The sequence below is a fragment of the Pipra filicauda genome, unplaced genomic scaffold (genome assembly GCF_003945595.2).
Source record: "Pipra filicauda isolate LSUMZ 115617 unplaced genomic scaffold, ASM394559v2 scaffold42_size3861933_pilon, whole genome shotgun sequence".
NCBI classification, from domain to species: Eukaryota; Metazoa; Chordata; class Aves; order Passeriformes; family Pipridae; genus Pipra; species Pipra filicauda.
Window position 1 is genome coordinate 1,532,217 of NW_024104565.1, and position 18,213 is coordinate 1,550,429.

Below are 18,213 nucleotides of genomic sequence, written 5' to 3' on the forward strand. Positions count from 1 at the left end.
ATATAGTAGCAGAACTTGACATTTAAGTGGAAAATGTACTTCCAAATACAGATGTCCTGGTAGAAAAACTATATCGGATGTATAAAGTCAAATACCAATTTAGTTGTGCTTCTTGACAGATTGTAAAACAAGTATAGGCTGAAATGTTTGAACTGGGATTTTCACATATCTTTACTAAGTAACAAGTCAGCCAAATACAGTACTTGAATGCATCCAGACTTGAGGAAGTTTGCCAGAATGTCTAACTTGGCAGAAAAAGATTAAGCAGGATCTGGTCTGGTCAACAGGCAGTATTTTCAGCTCTGCAAGATTTAGGGGGTTTTGGGGTTTTGTTTGTTTGTTTTATTAGTTTTCTGCGTGTTTTTCCCCCTATCTTTTTAATACACATTCAATTTTAGAAGAATTATAAAGGCTCAGACATGGAACCAAGAAGCCTTCCTGTATATCAGTACTTACAAATACATTCGTTGGCTTATGTCAAAGGCAACCTATCTAGTATTTCTTATCTTTAAACTCAAAATAAATTAAAAAAAAGGCACAGAAGTAAAAGCAGTATTTTTTCCCTACATACATTATCTTCAGTGTCATTTGTCCTGCCCCCCAGGCTTCCCTCCTCCTTCCCATGTTCTCTGTATTTTACATTAAAGATTTCCTGGTATGACATTATCAGTGTGGCCTTTCCAGCTCTTTTATTCACATGCAGAGAAGGGTGTGGGTAACTTATAAAAGTAGTTGTAAAGTAAATATGTCCATAAACTCTGACAATTTTATAAAAGGCAGTTATTTGTCTGTATTCAATTTTGACAACAATGCAGTGACATTTTCCCACAAAGATAAGTGCAAATCAGGTTTTGGGTATCATGCACTTACTTCAGTCACAGCAGTACTTTCAGGACTTACAAATTTGTGAATTTTAAAAGCTTGTGCACAGATTTTTACTCTTAGACTTTGATTTCCCTGCCTCTCAAGGAAAGGGTCCGCAGAAGCCAGCTATTGAGACAGCCCAGCTATCTTCCAAAAATGTGAAAATCTAAATACAGGCTCAGGATCCACAAAGAAGTGAAAAATACGAAGAAAGAAAAACAGAAGAAAACAAAAAATATTTTTTCATTTAAAAACAGTACTTTCTTAAACACCAAGAGAACCTAAAAAGCTGAGTCAGATCCTCCCCCAGCAGGTCTCGTGGAAAAAAACCAAAACAACAAAGCAATAATCAAAAGCAACCAAGCTGGGGAGAGCACAGGCAGAAAGAATTTAGCTGGTATCCAAACAAAGTTTTAACCACTGTCTTTGGGCTGTTCACAAAAAGGAGGGCTCAGCACTTAAAAATGCATGATAATTCTAGTGGTTTGGGCTCATTCTCCCGCACCCTGATTACACACATACAGCCCCAGCTGGGGCTGAAGCCAGTTCTGATAGGGTTGTACCATTCCTCCCTGGCAGCCAGGAGAGCTGAGCGTAGCACAAAGCACAGGAACATGCTGGGACAGTTGGATTTACAGCACAAAACTACTCCAAGGGCATGATCTGATTAATATTCATGTTTCTCCTTCTGTCTGAAAGACATGTGGCAAAATGGACTGGAGCTGCTGTATTAATAATGTGGATTTCAGCCAGGCCTGAAGTGATGAGCAAGTCACAGTCTGTGATAAATGTACAGCATCCATATATATATTACAAAAGTTTAATTCACAGTAAAAGATCACAGAGACACAGCTGTATTTAGAATCAGTTGTTCTCAGTGAGAAAGCTAGACTTGACATACAAGTTTCTGGAAGCAGCGTACATAGCAGTTTTCCCAGGAGCATACAGCACTGTGAGTTCCATTGCTGCTTCTCCAAATCAGGTGAAGCTTGTCATATCATCATGAGCCCTTTAGCTGGGGTGCTGGCCAAAGAAGTAGTACTCCCAGTACACTGGCAACCTGGCAGCCTTGAAGTGCAGACAAACTCTATTGTTAGAAAACATTAGGCATAAACATAAGACCTGTTCAAAAGCCATCAGTCCCTGCTACCCTGGTTGTAGTTAGATCTTGCAATAAGAGCTGAAGAACTATGACAAACACAAGAACTCAGGTTCTCAACAACATTCTTTGCCATACGAAACACATGCATTATTTTCCTTCAGCATTTCTCCTCTGAAATACTGAAAGTACTTCTGAGCACTTCATCAAACACACAACATTGACAAGAAATACGCAACTAGTCAAATGATTCTATTTGTAGATCCCAAAATTACCATTTCAAGATATAACCTAAAACCTCAGTCCTGCAACACAACTCCAGCATAAAGCTCCTTGAACCCACCGATTGCTCTGTAATTACAAGAACCCACCTCCTCCCAGGCTTGTAGCACAGTGCTCTGTTAATACCAAAGTCTCAGGAAGTGGGGTCCAGGTATATAAAAAGATGCGGGAGTGTTTTTTCTTTCAAGAGGTGGAAACAAGAGGGGATGGCAAACAGCAGAATTAATCCATTCTATTTAATAATGAATATGGATTTAAAATAAAATTAGGATATTCTTCAACAATATTTCTGAGGAGAGAAATGAGCAACTAGTTCATGATTCACACTCAAGAAACTCTTCTTTATGTCACATGGAAGGATTTCCTAGCTAGCAGCTGTCAACGGAACAAGTCTTTAAATACTCTGCTTGCTTTAGCAGGTCACAAAACATTCGTGTGGTCAGGCTGAGGAGGGCAACTTTTGGCTCCTTCAATTACCTATTTGAGTGCCAAATGCTATAATAGACCAGTGCCTCTAGATAATACTGCCACTTCTTTGAAAATAGAAAGCCTATGATTTTCCAAAACTTTAGACAGTCATTAAATAAAAATAATGTATTTTATTGCTACTCAGTTGGGGAAAAAAAACCAACAAAACAACAAAAAACCCCAAAACACGAAAGACATGAGACATGAGAGAAAAAATCCATTTATACATATCATATTTACAGTCTGAAGAAGGCTGTCTCTGTGTCATTTTGAGCAACTACAGTGCTCCCACGGCTGGGATATAATACTACGACCCACAGCTGGGATCTAACACTAAGACTCTCCTGGGTAGGGATCAAAATTGGGATCAAACCTTGAATGAAGCCATTTTCTTTCTGGGAGAGTCAGAGCAAATCAATCTAAAGGATTTCCCTTTGCCTATGAAGTGTATTAATATAGGGAAAAAAGCATTCAAGACAGGCAGGACATCCCATCTTTAGAAACACTAACATGACCAGACAGAACGATCTCCTGGCCAGACATCAGGCAAAATTCCCTAACAATTAGCCTCATACATAAATTAACCTCATATATAAATTGATTCTTCAAACATTACTTTCCATTGTGAAAGATATTCCCTTTCATGAGATAAGATTTAACCATGAACATGAAATTTTTATACAGAGAAATTTTTATACAGTGAAATTTTTATACAGTACAAATATATAAATTGATAACCACCCTTCTTAACAAACAGACATTGAGAGGAAGCATGTGGTTTGTAACTATCTCAACAGAAACTAGACATAACAGAACCCAAATAATTTGGATTGCCTGGCTTTCTTGAACCATGAAAGTACAGATTCGCTAGGACAGAGGTTATAATAAAACTCCTATCACCTTAAACAATTTTTCAGTCCTTTCATCACTTGAAGGATAGACTACATTGTGTGCATACGGGAAAAAATTGTTTATTGCACCTGGAAGTTGTGTCCCCTTTTAATTATTCTACAAAATATATGTTGCAGAAACCACTGCCAAGATGTGTGTAATGGAATTAATATTAAGACCTACTTCACAAAACCCACAACCAAGAACAGCTATTTTTTCGAGGTATTTGGTAACTTTTACTGCCTTGAACAGCATAATTGGGTTTACAGCATGTTCTGACCAAAGAGATAACCAGAATCTAATGTGGCTTTAATTTAAAGAACAAAAGTCTCCTGCATGTTAGATCCAACCTCTCCAAGGCTCTTTTGCCTGCACCACTAATGGACACAATCTCCCATTTTTCCTTCCCTTCCCTTCCCCTCCTGCCCCCTCAGCTTGCTGACTCTTCAAGAAGTTGACTTTAGGAATTTGACATATTGCTCCAAAACATGTAAAAAGTTTCTATTACTTTTTTATCACTCATAAAACATCAAAGCTACCTCCCCATCTGGTTTATCAGCAAGCAGCATTTTGCCCCTTTTTTAGGCTAAATAAAACTACAGGGAGCCAATTAAAAAAGCAAAACCTAACAACTAAGCTTTCCTCTATATTTATTAATCTCTCAAATTTAAATTTAGGATATATCAAGGCCTCTCAAATCACTTCTGATGTCGGTGGCATAGTTTTAAATTACTGCTAGACATATAATTGGGTAACTAAACAACAAAAAATGGTCACACTTACTATTAGCAGGCTAACATGTATAGTTAGTTACATGCTAACTATATAGCACCTATCAGAGTTCTTTGGAATCAAGTGGTAAATAACTGGGAGGTACCTGTGCTGCTGCAACTCAAAGGGTAAAATGACTTCGTATCGTTATTTTTACTACTTTGGATCTCTTGGTTTTAAGGATGTGGTCAGCCCAAGATGAAAGAATGTAACCTTGACAATCTCATTTATCTTTAGAGTTGCAGCTCACTTTAACTGGTAGCAAGTAATCCATTTTTGCCTCTTATCCTTCGATGTCCTTAAAGTTGCTTTGGAAAAAATATGGCCGGGGAGAAGATGAAATCAATGAATCTGAAAACAGACTTAATGGGGGAAATTTCAAAAGGGAGGAAAAACACAGTTGTTGGGATGAAAGCTGATTTACTTTAAGAAACTTCTGACTTTACAGTATTCCAATGTATTTTACACCCTATTAGTGCAAGTAAAATCCAGTATTAACACTGACAGAAAGATTAACTGTTACTATTGCTCATTTTCTGTATATTAACACTGTGTAGTTGCAGCAAACTGCATTGTGTTTCCATACAGCAACATGGAATATATGATAGCAAAAAAACCACCTCAAAACAACAACAAAAAACCTACCTCCCAAACCCATGATTAAACTGGCAAAAGATACTACTTTAAATCATCATTTCTATCATGATTTTCATTATAACTGTGTCTTTTTAGGCTGTTCTAAGTATTGTGAAACAGCAATTTAACACATAGTAGTTGCTTTAAGAACAATAACTGTTCTGTTTGATGGCAGTGTCTTCCCATAAAAAAAAAATCTCAAGAGAAGCAATGGTTATCATTCCCAACCTAGAAAGAGTAGATGCAAAGCACACTGCTAACATCTGTAATCACAAAATAGTACTTTTATATTTTCCCTCCAGGCCACACACAACCAAGACTGCAGTATTACAAAGTGTAGCCTCTGGTTGGGGCCTTCTCCAAGAATTATTATGGTACTCAAATTATTTTTAGACATAGAGAATTTAAATATGCAACTGCTTTTTTAGGATCAGCAGCACATTCCTGAGATGGTAATCAAGACAGATGCTAAGCATGACACAAAACCAAACAATTAATGAAAAAAAAAATTTATGAAGGAGTATTCAATCAATCATTTTCTTTCAAGTATTTTATATACACAGGTAAGATCAAAATAATTCATAAATTCAATAATTAAACACTGTTTATCATTCCTGATGGACACCAGCCACAAAGGGAAATGCTCCCTCTTCCAATGCCACCAAAGAGCACTAAGGGTGAGCCATCATTGGAAGAAGGCTCTTCCAGTGCAGGAGCAGGGGAGGAGAGAGGGGCCTGGGTGCTCCCTACCTTTTCCACGCAGATTGCATTGCTGGGGCCCCTTTGCATCTGCCCTCTGCCTCCACAGCCAATTTTGAGCAATGCAAACAGACCACTAAAATTTATATTCCAATCAGAAAGGCAGACACTGGGAACACATTTATGGCATTGCTGTGTTTTACTTTCAGACTCCGTGGAGCAATTTGGGGGTGGGGTTGTTTCTTATGTTCATATGATAAAGTTGAGAATCATATCGCTAAAAATTCCACTGGCGATATTTAACTTGGGATAAACAAGCTCTGGATAAGCAAGCTCAGGTTGATGCTCAAATTACAGTTTTCAGCTTAAATGTAAATAATTTTTTAAAAAGCTTACAGTTCAGAGATGGCCACCTTCAACTAGTTTTAAATAGCATACAACTGAGAGGAATTTTTACACTAGAATACACAGCAAATCAGTATACCACTTCTTTCTCTTCTTTAACAAAGAACCTTTGCTCCTCCAGGAATGTTTGAATTGTTTTAGATTTCTCTCATTTTGGAGCATCAATTTAGAAATAAATTAAGACCATTAGGATTCAGAAGGACTTTAAAGAAACTAGCTGTTTTTTATCAAGATACATCATATTTGATTACTTCATGCAAGCCACATTTAGTCTCCTTATTTTTCACTACTCATAATTAGTTTCTTAATATGTACACATTATTTATAAAACATGATACACATAATTTTATATCATGTACAATTTATTGATACAAAAGCAAAAAATGCATCAAACTCAAGTGGTACACTTCTTACTTGCTTGAGAACTAGGAATTAGTTACCATTGAAACAAAAAGCTAAAGTAATTCTTTAAAAATGGAATCACTAATATAATAAAAAACCCTACATAGTTTTCCAAACCTCAAGTTTAAGCAGTTCAGGCCACATAAGCTCTATATAACTCCCTAATGACTGAAACACTGATATTTGGCAGGATACCAGCCAGCCGGGACACCAGGGCAAGTGCTTGGGCATTTGAAGAACAGGTTATTCTACTTGTTAATAGCCCAACCTTTGTAATCAGTGACTTAACCACCATTACATTACAGCAACTGCATCTTCACTTCTGATGAGGAGCAAGCTTTACTGTACTCAAAAATTTCAGAGTGTCCAGAACAGTCTATCTTTCACCACCCTTCACTGCCCTAGATCAAGAGAACCACCATGTCCTTTTCCTCTTCATTGAGCTGAGGAATTTTAGAAGCCCATCCAGTTTACAGCCTGTTGGCAACTGAGAAAGAAAGTGGGACTCAAGCAGCATGGCTCAGTGACTAAGACAATTCACCAAAACGCTTAAAAGACAATAGTCAGTTAACTCAATGTTGTGGTTAAATGCATCATGCACTAGCAGAGAATATGAGCTGTGCTGCACAGCACAGGGGTTGCAAACAGTCTGGTTGCAGCAAAGCAAGTTCCTTTGGCTGTTGCTAGTACTCAATTTCAGTGAACTGGAGCTTGCCCAAATTTCAAGAAAGTTACAACAAGAGTCATTATGTATTATGACAAGAGCCTACAACCAGTTTTTCAAAGAAAAATGTGCCACCCTCTCATAGTGTACAGAGAGAGGCCAACAATTTAGTGAGGACTCAGAAACAGAATATCCAATTTCATCACCCTTCCACTTTGCATTTCTCCCATTTCCAATCAGATTCCAAATCTGCTTTGGCTTCACCACCTCCTTTTATAAACACTAGGGTTAAGAATTTCAGATATTGTCTTTATACAGACACTTCCTCCTTCATCAAGATATGATTTTGGGGGGATTAAAAGCTGCTGGAAAATTAGGCTATGAATAGTAACTAAAGAATAAGAACCTGGCACAGGAAGATTATATTACTGGGGACAGTGAGAATATAACAAGCATGTACTATTTTTTCCTCAGCATTCTTTTAGCTTCCAACCATTTTCAGCTAAAGTTATTTCCTTGGTTCACAGTGGCTCATTTATTTGAAACCATCTTCTCTAGTCTCCCCTTCAACTCAAGTGATTTTTTTACATTCACAATATCCTTTGGCAGGGAAGTCTACAACACTCACCATTTTATGTTCCAGCTCACCCATCTAGTGTCAGCACACAGATGTTTTTATGTCCATCTCAGCCCAGTGATGTACCATTAAGCCTAAGACTGCACTATTATCATAGCTGTCTATGACTTCACATGCACATAAGGTCTGAAAAAGCTTTAGATAAGATGCTTCATTTTCCATCTACTTGTGTGTTTCTTTAAAAAGGGCATAGTAATAAAGCATAACAACTTTCTTCATAAACATGACACACTGAAAGCCCACACAGCACTGGGCAAAAGGCAGCACACAGCATTTACTAACCTAAATGACCATACCCTTGCATTCCTGCCGTGAAAGCCTTACCAAAAGTTGGAGGCAGAAATATTCATGCTATTTTCTTCACTGCATTTGAAGTGTGTGATCCATTGGGCTGTGCTTGCATGTTTTTCCTGTGCAGCGTTATGTATTACGGCAGAAATAGCACTCAAACGTAAGTCAGAGGAGTTACAAAATGGAATTACTCTTATCAGAAACAGTAACAGAAACAGCTGGTAGGCTCCCACTAGTGCCATCAGCACACAATGCAAGGAAAACCACCTCTTGTTACTATAGGATATTTTACAATGACATAAGCTTGTTGTCCACAGGGATTTGTCAGTGGCTGTTTATAAAGTCCAGGTGTAACATTTGTTTCCTTCAGGATGCAAGTGTGAACTATGAAGTCAGTAGAGAGGATCCAGCTGCGGGAAGTCATGGCTCTTGCTTAATCAAAAAGGGTGGTGTGGGAAGAGGGAAAGGAAGAAGAATTTGTGGGAGTTTAACTTCCTCACATCTTCAACTATGTCTACTTTTAAGGCACAGAAAAACAGGCAGTCAAGTTGACTGGAGAAACTTATTAAAGGTTCCGACATCCATATATCTTTTCTTAGTGTTTTGCACAAAGCTACTGCTAAGGTAGCACTTGACTGATATCCCAAAAACTTTGAGTCTGGGAGTCTTAAAAATGGATACTAAGGCGGACCTCATCTGGTTCCTTTGAAGCAAGCTTAGCTATGTTATGAACAGCTGTTCATAGGTATCATGACAAAAAAAATCAGCTATCCATGGGATGAAACACTTGTGTTTCATGAAAAATATTCAGCATCATCAAAATTTTGTTAAGCTATAAAAATTCTGTTTTAATCCTATAAGATAGATAATTTATAATGAAAAAAAAAAATCTGTGATCACTCCCCTAAATTTTTGCGAATGAGTAATTGGCTAGCTCCAGATAGCATCATGACCAACCACTGTGAACAACAGCGGCCTCTCTGTTAAGAGAGAGGAGGAATTTGTGCAGTGGGTGGGGTACTCCTGTCACAGCCTAATTTCCAACAGTTAACTATACTAGAAATTTAAGACTGGCTTTTCAGCAAACACAAGCAGAACAAATGCTAATTCCTTTGCAAGCTAAAACAGAAATACACTCAGTCCACTTCCTGGTATTGACATAGTACATTGTTCTAAATGTATCCATTGTAAATGGAATATAATAGCTTTGCCGAAGGAAAACAGTTAAGAAATAGTTATACGTGGATCATGGTAAGAGTTTTTTTGTTTTAATTTGTTTGTCTGCCACTCCTTGATAGCTACACAAGCTTCTTGAAAAATATTTTTCCCTGTATGATATGCACGCACTTCCATCTTTGCAACAACGGAATCTCCAGATCCTGGGTTTTTTTCTCCTGATAACATAAAGCAAGCAGTGACATTTATAAATGTAACTGTTGACTCTATAAGGTTTGACAGAAGTGGTGGTAGAAAAGCAAATAGTCTGCCCACCCACTGGGGACCTTCCAGGCAAGGACTAAGTTACAGTAACTTAATTACAGGAAACTCCTTTCTCAATTGTCTGCTTCTGTGTGCTCCATGGCTTAACTGGAGTATATGGAGCAGTGGGTCAGTGGGTGAGGGGCAGGGAGGGGCACTGATAGGTTAAAGAAACACTGACTTTTTAAAAGTTTCCAGATAATCAGTTACTTGCCGACACTTTGCTCAACCCAACTTGACCCTGATAAACATACAAGGTTAATTGTTAGAAATTTGTAACAATAAATATACCTTTTTCTTTTCTTTTAACCAACGACTGCAAGAATATTTCTTTGGAAAAAAACCAAGTAGTAACAAGAAGATAAGATGCCTGGAAATAATTACAGAAGTACACAAACAGTTATGCACATAAGGAGCAGTGATATTTTAAACATGAGACATTAAACACCCACTTCTCAATTCTGACTCAGTCATACTACGGAAACATTTCTACAGTTAGCTGTATACATGCTAAGTAAATAGAGATATATATGATTAAAGACTAATTATAGAAGTTTATCTTTTAAGTCTGTGCTAGAGCAGCCACTGGCATATATGTCTTACAATTTTTTTCAGTAAATGTTATCATAACAGCTTTGAAAGTATTTATGACAATAAAACAGCAAAAACTCTGAAAGTTTTAACTTCCAGCATCAATGATTTAGTATCATTAGAAGACACTAGTATGTTTTATGTATAGTAGAGCATTTTCATCAAGACATAAGAATAGGTTTTTCAGTGAAGATTCATTTTTATTCATTATTTTACTTTTTTTAACATCTAAATATTAATTTCAAAAGAGTAATTAAAAACAAAGCATCCACGTTAAACCAAGTTTTGTTTTACTAAACACTGCATTTTTTAAAGCACACCAAATCACAGAGAATATTCTGAGTTGGAAGGGACTCACAAAGATCATAGAGTCCAATTCATAAGTGAATGGCCCATACAGGGATCGAGTCCACAACCTTGGCATTATAGGCACCATGCTCTAACCAACTGAGCAACCATATATTATGCAAATTGCTGGAGCTCTTATGAGCTCTTATCATGAGCTCTTATCATAACAGAATACAATGATAACTGTAATTTGAAAATGAAGACTCGTAATAATCTCATCATTATAGTTAGCTATATTTTATTGTAGACTTTTGTTCTAACCAGATTCATCACAGTGCTTTTAGCATATGTATTTATTTATAAGTGGGACACACAACATGAGAATCAGAGAGAGTTTAGTCTTTGAAGACTAGCTGTAATTGCTACTCCTCTTGTGTTGAGAGTTCTCCTAGTAACGTGCTAAGCTTTACAGTAAATTTAAAAAAAAACCTTCTGCAGTTAAGCATAACTTAATGTCCTTTATGGGAAGAGAAATGCCTTTTTTTGCTGTTATTGACGCACTTCTTGAAGTTATTATGGGAGTATGCTCTTCCATGCCTTTCAAATGTCAAAATGGAGGTTTAAAGGCCACAAAAATATTTAAAACTAAATTTTCAGATATCTTGAGGCATAGAATAAACCAGCCTCAGCTGTAAGCTTTAGTCTAACTGAAACACACATTTGAATTAATACAGCCCTTGTGTGAGGACAGCAATGATCTAGAAAGCAAGGGTATACAAGAGTTACTATAAGTTTTGACACAATACTGTCAGAAACACCTCACAACCTTCACTAAATAGCAAATTTCTATAAAATATTTTAATGACACATCCAGCAGTGATTCTGAGAAAGGACTCAAACTAGCAGCGTTACAATTGTTTTTAAAGAATAAATTTTCCCTGACACCAAGTGCCAAACATTCAGATGTGGGAATTTAAAGTTAATGGACTTTGAGAAGAAAAAGTGACTGGACTGAGCATTTCACCACTGATTTTAGTGAAAATCATGCATCATCAATTCCTCCTCATATCAATCATCCCACGTCTTAAATGTTAGCTTGGGTTCTGTGAGACTCAAGTATTTTGTATGAAAAGCTGGCCTCAGTCAACAAGATCTCTTTATCAAAATGGGACAAAACATCTTCTTCAGTGCTGAAATCCTATCAGTGCACTGGCCCTCCCCCCTCAATATACATTTTAGTAATATCATGGATGTGGGCTAGAGAGGGGTGGAGAGATTAAAATAATAAAAAATAAGTGAAAATTTCCTGTTATTTAGATAAACATGCAAATATAATACTAATTGAGCTCTCCCTTAAATTTAAGGCCAGTAAGGGAAACTCACTTTCTGACTTGAAAAATTCTTCACAAAATCACAGTGCTTCTTTTTTTTTTTCAATAGTCAAAAAACAGAAGAAAACTACTAACCTTCACTTCTGGGCACAGGCTCTGTACCACCTGGTGTTTTATCTGGCATCTCTTCAGACACGGGCTTAGTAAAACCTAATGGACACAAAGCAAAGAAAGCATTCTCCATCAAAGCCAGTATGCTCCATGGCCCCTGTGAAGCATGGATTTTCATATTTCAGCATTTCTGTATTCGTATGTAAGAAGTGTAAAGAGGTAAAACTCACTAAGGATTAACTGCAATACCATTCAGTAGACTCTCACCTGAATGTACTGCCAGGCAGGAGGTAGAAAAGGACCCTAATTACATCTGTCTTTGATTTTGTATGGTTTTTTTCCCCCTCAGTTAATTTCTAGTGAGAGGTCTGTGAACTGGGATGGAAGAGCTGCTTACATTCACACACTGCTGAAGTTAACAATAGAGTGACCATGTGAGAGAGTCACATCAGCCTGCATTAAACAGAAAAACCTATTAACTTAAGGCTTTACTACATTGTAGAGCAGCAACATTTACTCCATCACAGCAATGGGCAGAGAAAAAAAGGCTTCTCAGGAAGGCAGTGAGCCCGTCTCCTCTCACAGCAATATTATGTACCCTCTGTGGCTGATGGTAAACGTGTGGCTACCGAGTACTAAGATTTTGTATCCTCCTTTTAAGCACCTTTGAATATTCTCCCATCACCAGTAGACTGACATTCAATTTTACATAAAAAAAGCCTAAAATCAGATAGAATGCATCAGGAAATACAAATCAGAAAGAGGAGGATGCTCTGCCTGAAGGAGACTGTGTGCCAATTGGGCAGAGACTTCACCTTAGCTGACAATGCACATAGCTCAGTTCTGTGTACAGCACTATACAGAGTACACAGCACTGGAAGTATTAGCAGTACACCCTTAATTCCTAATGAAATAATTCAATCATCTACTTTTTAACAATGCTGAGGCAAAGAGCAGATTTGGCATGCAGATTTCAGACAACCAGCAGATCCAGAGTTATGGGAGACCTCCCTGGATCACCCTGCAGCAGAACTGAGACTGAACTCCAATAAATGGCCTTCTTTTCCCCTCTCTTAAATTATTTTGCTTTCAAATTCATATGGCTTGTTTTGAATCCTATCACTACACATAAAATGAAAATGTTTCTGCCCTAGCATCCATTAAAACCAAACCATACGAAATATCTAGGATTTCTTAAGCAATTTAAGTCACAAAATTGTATTTCAGGTGTATTATCCAGGGCTGGTATATTTGTCATATTTAACTCAACATATGTAAAATACTTAGAAACTTCTGTCAGACATGTAAGGCTACAATCCACTAGCACATCTTGGGGTAGAAATTAATTCCTATTTAGCTGATGGAAACTCTATGACATATGATTTTCTAGATCAGCCAATTCATCCCTACTCAAGATAAAATACCACCAAGTCTTACTTAGGAATTACTTTGTCCTTAACATACACGTTTTATCCACACAAGAGTACACACACTTAAGATAGAGAAGATGTTTGGCTAGTTCACCAACTTCCTAAAATTAATAGTGATAATGCTTATCCACCTGAAGGTCTGAGTTTATGAGTTCAAAAACCACAGCTGGACAGTGTCACAAACTGAACAAACAAGTGTGCCCGCAACAGAGGTTTTAAACAATTATAAACTCATAGTAGTCCCTGAAGTCCTTTATAAATCTTGTGTAAAACTCAGAACTCACTGTCCAGAAGACAAATAAAAAATAAATTTGTTCTTCGAACAGATTACTCAAACTTAATTATCTATGCTTATCATCACTAAACAGTTGCTAGAATAAATACACCAACTAATTCTAAAACTTGGCAAACTCCTGTCTAAGCCTTTGCATTCAGTGATGCACCACATATTATCTTGAACATTGCACGAGTTTATATATAAAATTCCAGGTATCCATTGCTTTCCTAGGAGAGTTAATTGAAACTAGTTAATCACACAACACATTTCAACCAAAAAATTACATTAATAAATACTATATTTACTTTCTGTGATTAATTTCAAAATCCAAGAAAATGTTTTCATAAATTTTACCTTTTAAATAAATCTTTTAATATCATTTATTCAGGGAACTACATGCTTAAAATGAAAAACATGGATATCCACATATATGTTTTCAGGTTTTGGCTGGTTTGAATTGTGTAAAATGGAAATAAATATGTAAGTAAATTTCACCATGAAAATGTTCAAGGAGTTACTAGCTGATGAGATAATGACAAAAAAAACAGTTGTCTCAGAAATAATTTGGAGCTTCTTTACTGACATTTTTAGAGGTACTACTATAAGCAAGAAAAAAAAAAAGACTTTTTTCTTGCCTCTTCTACCCTGATTTTTATTTATGTTAAGTCCAATTTTTCCTTGTCTAAAGAAGCCAAAATTTTCTACTTGACTTTCTAAGGAAACGATAGCCTTGATTTTGTGTAAACTCAGTACCAAGAAAGCATTATTACTACAAGTAAGACACACACTAACAGTCAGTGGAGTTCCTGTCTTCATCCCTCTCTATGGAGCATGACCTATCATTCCCAGCACAAAAACAAGGGAGATTCAAATGGGCATTGAATTACTCTTGGCATTTTTAATAAAAGAACATAACTTAAAAGCTGGATCATTCCATTACTGCACATGAACCAAGGTATTTCTTGAACAGGTTCAGACCTGCCACAACAACAAACAACTCTGTTTCAAGAGCTCATTTGGATAATCCATGATAATTTTAAATACTACTGTGCCACTAATGGTTTTCTACCCAATTTAGCAGCTCTGCATTACAATAAGTGATAGCAAGGGAGGCTTAACATAGTCGTAACAGATTGAAGAAAGTCAGCCTCTGTGCCTAGTACATTGCATCTTCAGAACACTGTCTAGAAACTCTTAGAATCGTAGGCAAAAAGACCTCTAAGATCACTGAGTCCAGCTGATAACATGACACTGCCAATCCCACCACTAAACCATGTCCCTAAGTGCCACATCTACACATCTTTTAAATACCTCCAGGTGTGGTGACTCCACCTTTTCCCTGGGCAGCTTGTTATAGTGCTTGACAATCCTTTCCATGAAGAAATTTTTCCAAATATTCTTGTCACTGTCTGTAATGGTTTTCAGTAATGAAACAGTCTGAAATTTGTGGCTGTTTTCTAAATCACATAGGAGATTAGTAGCACCAGAACAGTTCAACCAGATGCAAAAAGGACAGTCTTCAACATTTTCCCATACCGTTGTCAATTTAAAAAAATTACATCTAAAAACTGAGGTCCAGTAATGTGGCACAGAACAGTATTTTATGACTTCTTAAAAAGCACAGAAATCCACATATTTTAAAATTTAAAAAATATGCTTTCCCCCCTTCTGTCTCATTAATGCAAACCAGTTCCACACTGGTGGAATTCTGCAATTTCTTTTAGAAATTGCAGAATATACTAAACAACTTTAAAAAAAAGGAAATCCAGAACTCTGCTCCTGTTTTCTGTAACACACCAAGTTTTGAATTACTCAAAAGCCAGAAGTCAACATTTAGCATTCCTTTATTTACAAATAAAGTTCCTCCTTTTAATCTAGGAAGGAAATCTCTGAAAAATATATCAGACAAGGAAAGTAAATCTCTGTCTCTTCAGTAAGGCCAAGCAGGACTCCTACAAAATCCAGCAGAGAAGCAGCTTTTGGGGTATAAGCTTGCTAGTAAATGTAAAAATGCTCACTTTCTATACAAATAATTTCCACTTATCCAGACAATCTTATTCATAGTAGTATCCCAAAGTTTGCAATAATTTCAAGACCAATCAAATAGAATACCTTATAAAAACATTCCTGTTAGACCAATCCAAATACTCTTGCAATATAATTATTGATATAGCTTTAATTATCCCTGAATCTCAGGCTCAGCTATTATAGCACTCCATGGGGTACTTCGTATTTCTGAATTTGTCAGTCAAAGCTGCTACCTATTGCTTACTCCAAGAACTTTTTCACAGAATATCCTAGCAAGAGAACTTGAAATACATATGCATTCATAATTTATGAATAAACACAGCCATACTGTTTACATTTCTCAATTAAGCAAAACTCTTTAACAGCAACCAAAAACATTCAGATGCATGACCACGCATTTTCACAGGCCATAATCAGCTAGGGCCACCCAAACAGGCATACTGGGAGGTCTTACTTCAAGAAATTTGTCGTTCCTTCTAGTAGATTGATTTGCCTTTCAAATCCTGAGCTGTTAAAAACTGCAAATCAGCTTTAAAAAAAAAGATCCTTTAAATACAGCATCTAAACCAACAGCATGCTATAGGTGATTTAAAAGGAAAGCATTCAAATTTATAGCATGAGTGGCTAAAAAATACTTTAAAAAAGCATGCTTACAAAAAATACGAATTACTTGCATTTCACAGACAAATATAGTCCTTATCTCTTAAATTAACTGTACTCTGCTGAAACAAACAAATAAACAACAAGCAAAACCAATCAAACACCAGTAAGGGTTTCCAATTATTCAAAATCACTATTAATTGAAGTATAACAATTTTAACTTTTAAAATTTTCATTGGAGAGAAGACTTCGGTTCCATTTTTGTTCTTTCAGCAGTTTATTGCTGTATTCTCAAAAAAGCATAAAGCATCTTGAAAGAAACTGTTGTTCATCACAGGACTGTTTGCAGTTGTAACTATGGAGCCTAACTATGTATTTATGTTGAACGATGATCGTCACTAACTAAAATCTAAGCTGAACCTTCTTCTTTGTGTCAAACCCCTGGCCCCTAGTCTACATCTGTTCCAAATAGCTGGAAGTGATCATATTTAAGAAAGTTGGTTGGATTTCTTCCCCATCTTTCAAAGGCACAACCAACTTTAATATTAAGATTCTGCTGTGGGCACTTTATTCATGATCAATATACATGTCCCCTTAAAACACTGTATTACAATTTTAAATGCAGCCTTTTACAGAATAAACAGTTAGTGCTATATACATACAGAAAATACATGTCAAACAACTGAAGTCCTTAAGTTCCACATTACATATTGTGCTGCTAACAGTAAAGCTATCTGCTGGTTTATTTTTAAATTGTATTTGGATGAGTTCTTCCTGATGCAACTAAAAAAAGCATAAGAGGAGTGGGTAGAAAATGGATATTAGTAGGTTTTTTTTGACACAAAATATTTTGTAAACAAATAAGAACAATTAGATGTCCAGAGACAGCCTGCATAGACAGTCATCCTTCTTGGATTAATGATATTGGATGTTGCATTTCTGAATGCAAAACAACTCACAGAACTTCAAAACCAGCACTCAAAATCTCAGGTTGCAGGATGAACTCTAAACTCCAAGGATGGCTATGGTAAAATCCACACACGCATCAACACGACCAGAACTTGACATCTGCCTGTGAAATACTGAATATATCTTTGTTAGACAATAAGGACATCTGTCCCTGATCTAGTTTTTGCCATTTGTTTGCCTACAAAATCCCTTCTGGAGCAGATGCATTGCTGCTCTGAACCTCAAGAGAATAGCTTTGATCCCAGGTCACAGGAACGATAAAAGCAAGTTTATATGCTAACACTAACACAATTCTTTCACATGAACCAAAAAGTGACACTGAAAGAAACCCTAAATAACATTGACAGAAAGGACAAAAGTTACAGGGACAGAAACCACTATATGCCATCAAGCCTCATTACTGCTCCTATTTAGCACTACCCCTCAGCCCTTCTAAGTAACTTGGCAGTACCTGTTTAAGATTCCAATGTTATTTCAAGTTAATAGTTATTCCTTCAAAACTGCACAGAATTCTAATGGTTCCTTGCATTCCCTTCCAGTAGCACTCTGGATGTGAGTTACAGTTTCCTTCTTCAACAATCCTCTCTTTCAAAGTCCCACAAAAATCTTCCAGACTTTTTTCTGCTGCACACCAATGCATATCAAAGCATTCCAACTTTAGGGGGTTTAGCTGTAGTTTGGGGTTTGGTTTTTTGTTTTTTTTTGCAAGATGCTAAACATTTTGCTGATTTTCCCAAACCAGTTCACCCTTTCACTTTCTTTTCCACAGAAAGGCAGTAACAGTGGCATTTAAGATAACTGCAGCAAGAGATGAGCTGGTCCAAACAAGATCACCTGATCTATATTGGTGAAAAGGAGTAAAACCTCCTTTGCACATTTTCCCCATTGATGGAAGTCATATTAATACCACACTCTCTCCTGCCCACTTCTTCAAAACAGCATAAATCTACAGCATCCTCTGTCTAGTTTCTGAAGCTAATCATCCATACTGCAATCCAAA

General features: G+C 36.7%; 1 protein-coding gene across 7 annotated transcripts in view; it reads right to left on the minus strand.

The window, feature by feature from the left end:
• The window catches only part of PLEKHG1 (pleckstrin homology and RhoGEF domain containing G1), a 129,865-nt gene that overhangs the window by 80,499 nt on the left and 31,153 nt on the right, over positions 1–18,213 (minus strand). For 3 of the 7 annotated variants that reach the window (XM_039385707.1, XM_027733859.2, XM_027733860.2), the window contains one exon: positions 11,934–12,008. The exons of the other annotated variants lie outside the window; for them this stretch is intronic. In XM_039385707.1, the coding sequence (XP_039241641.1) occupies positions 11,934–12,008 (75 nt within the window). The remainder of the gene's footprint in view (positions 1–11,933; positions 12,009–18,213) is intronic. 7 annotated transcript variants of the gene reach the window in all.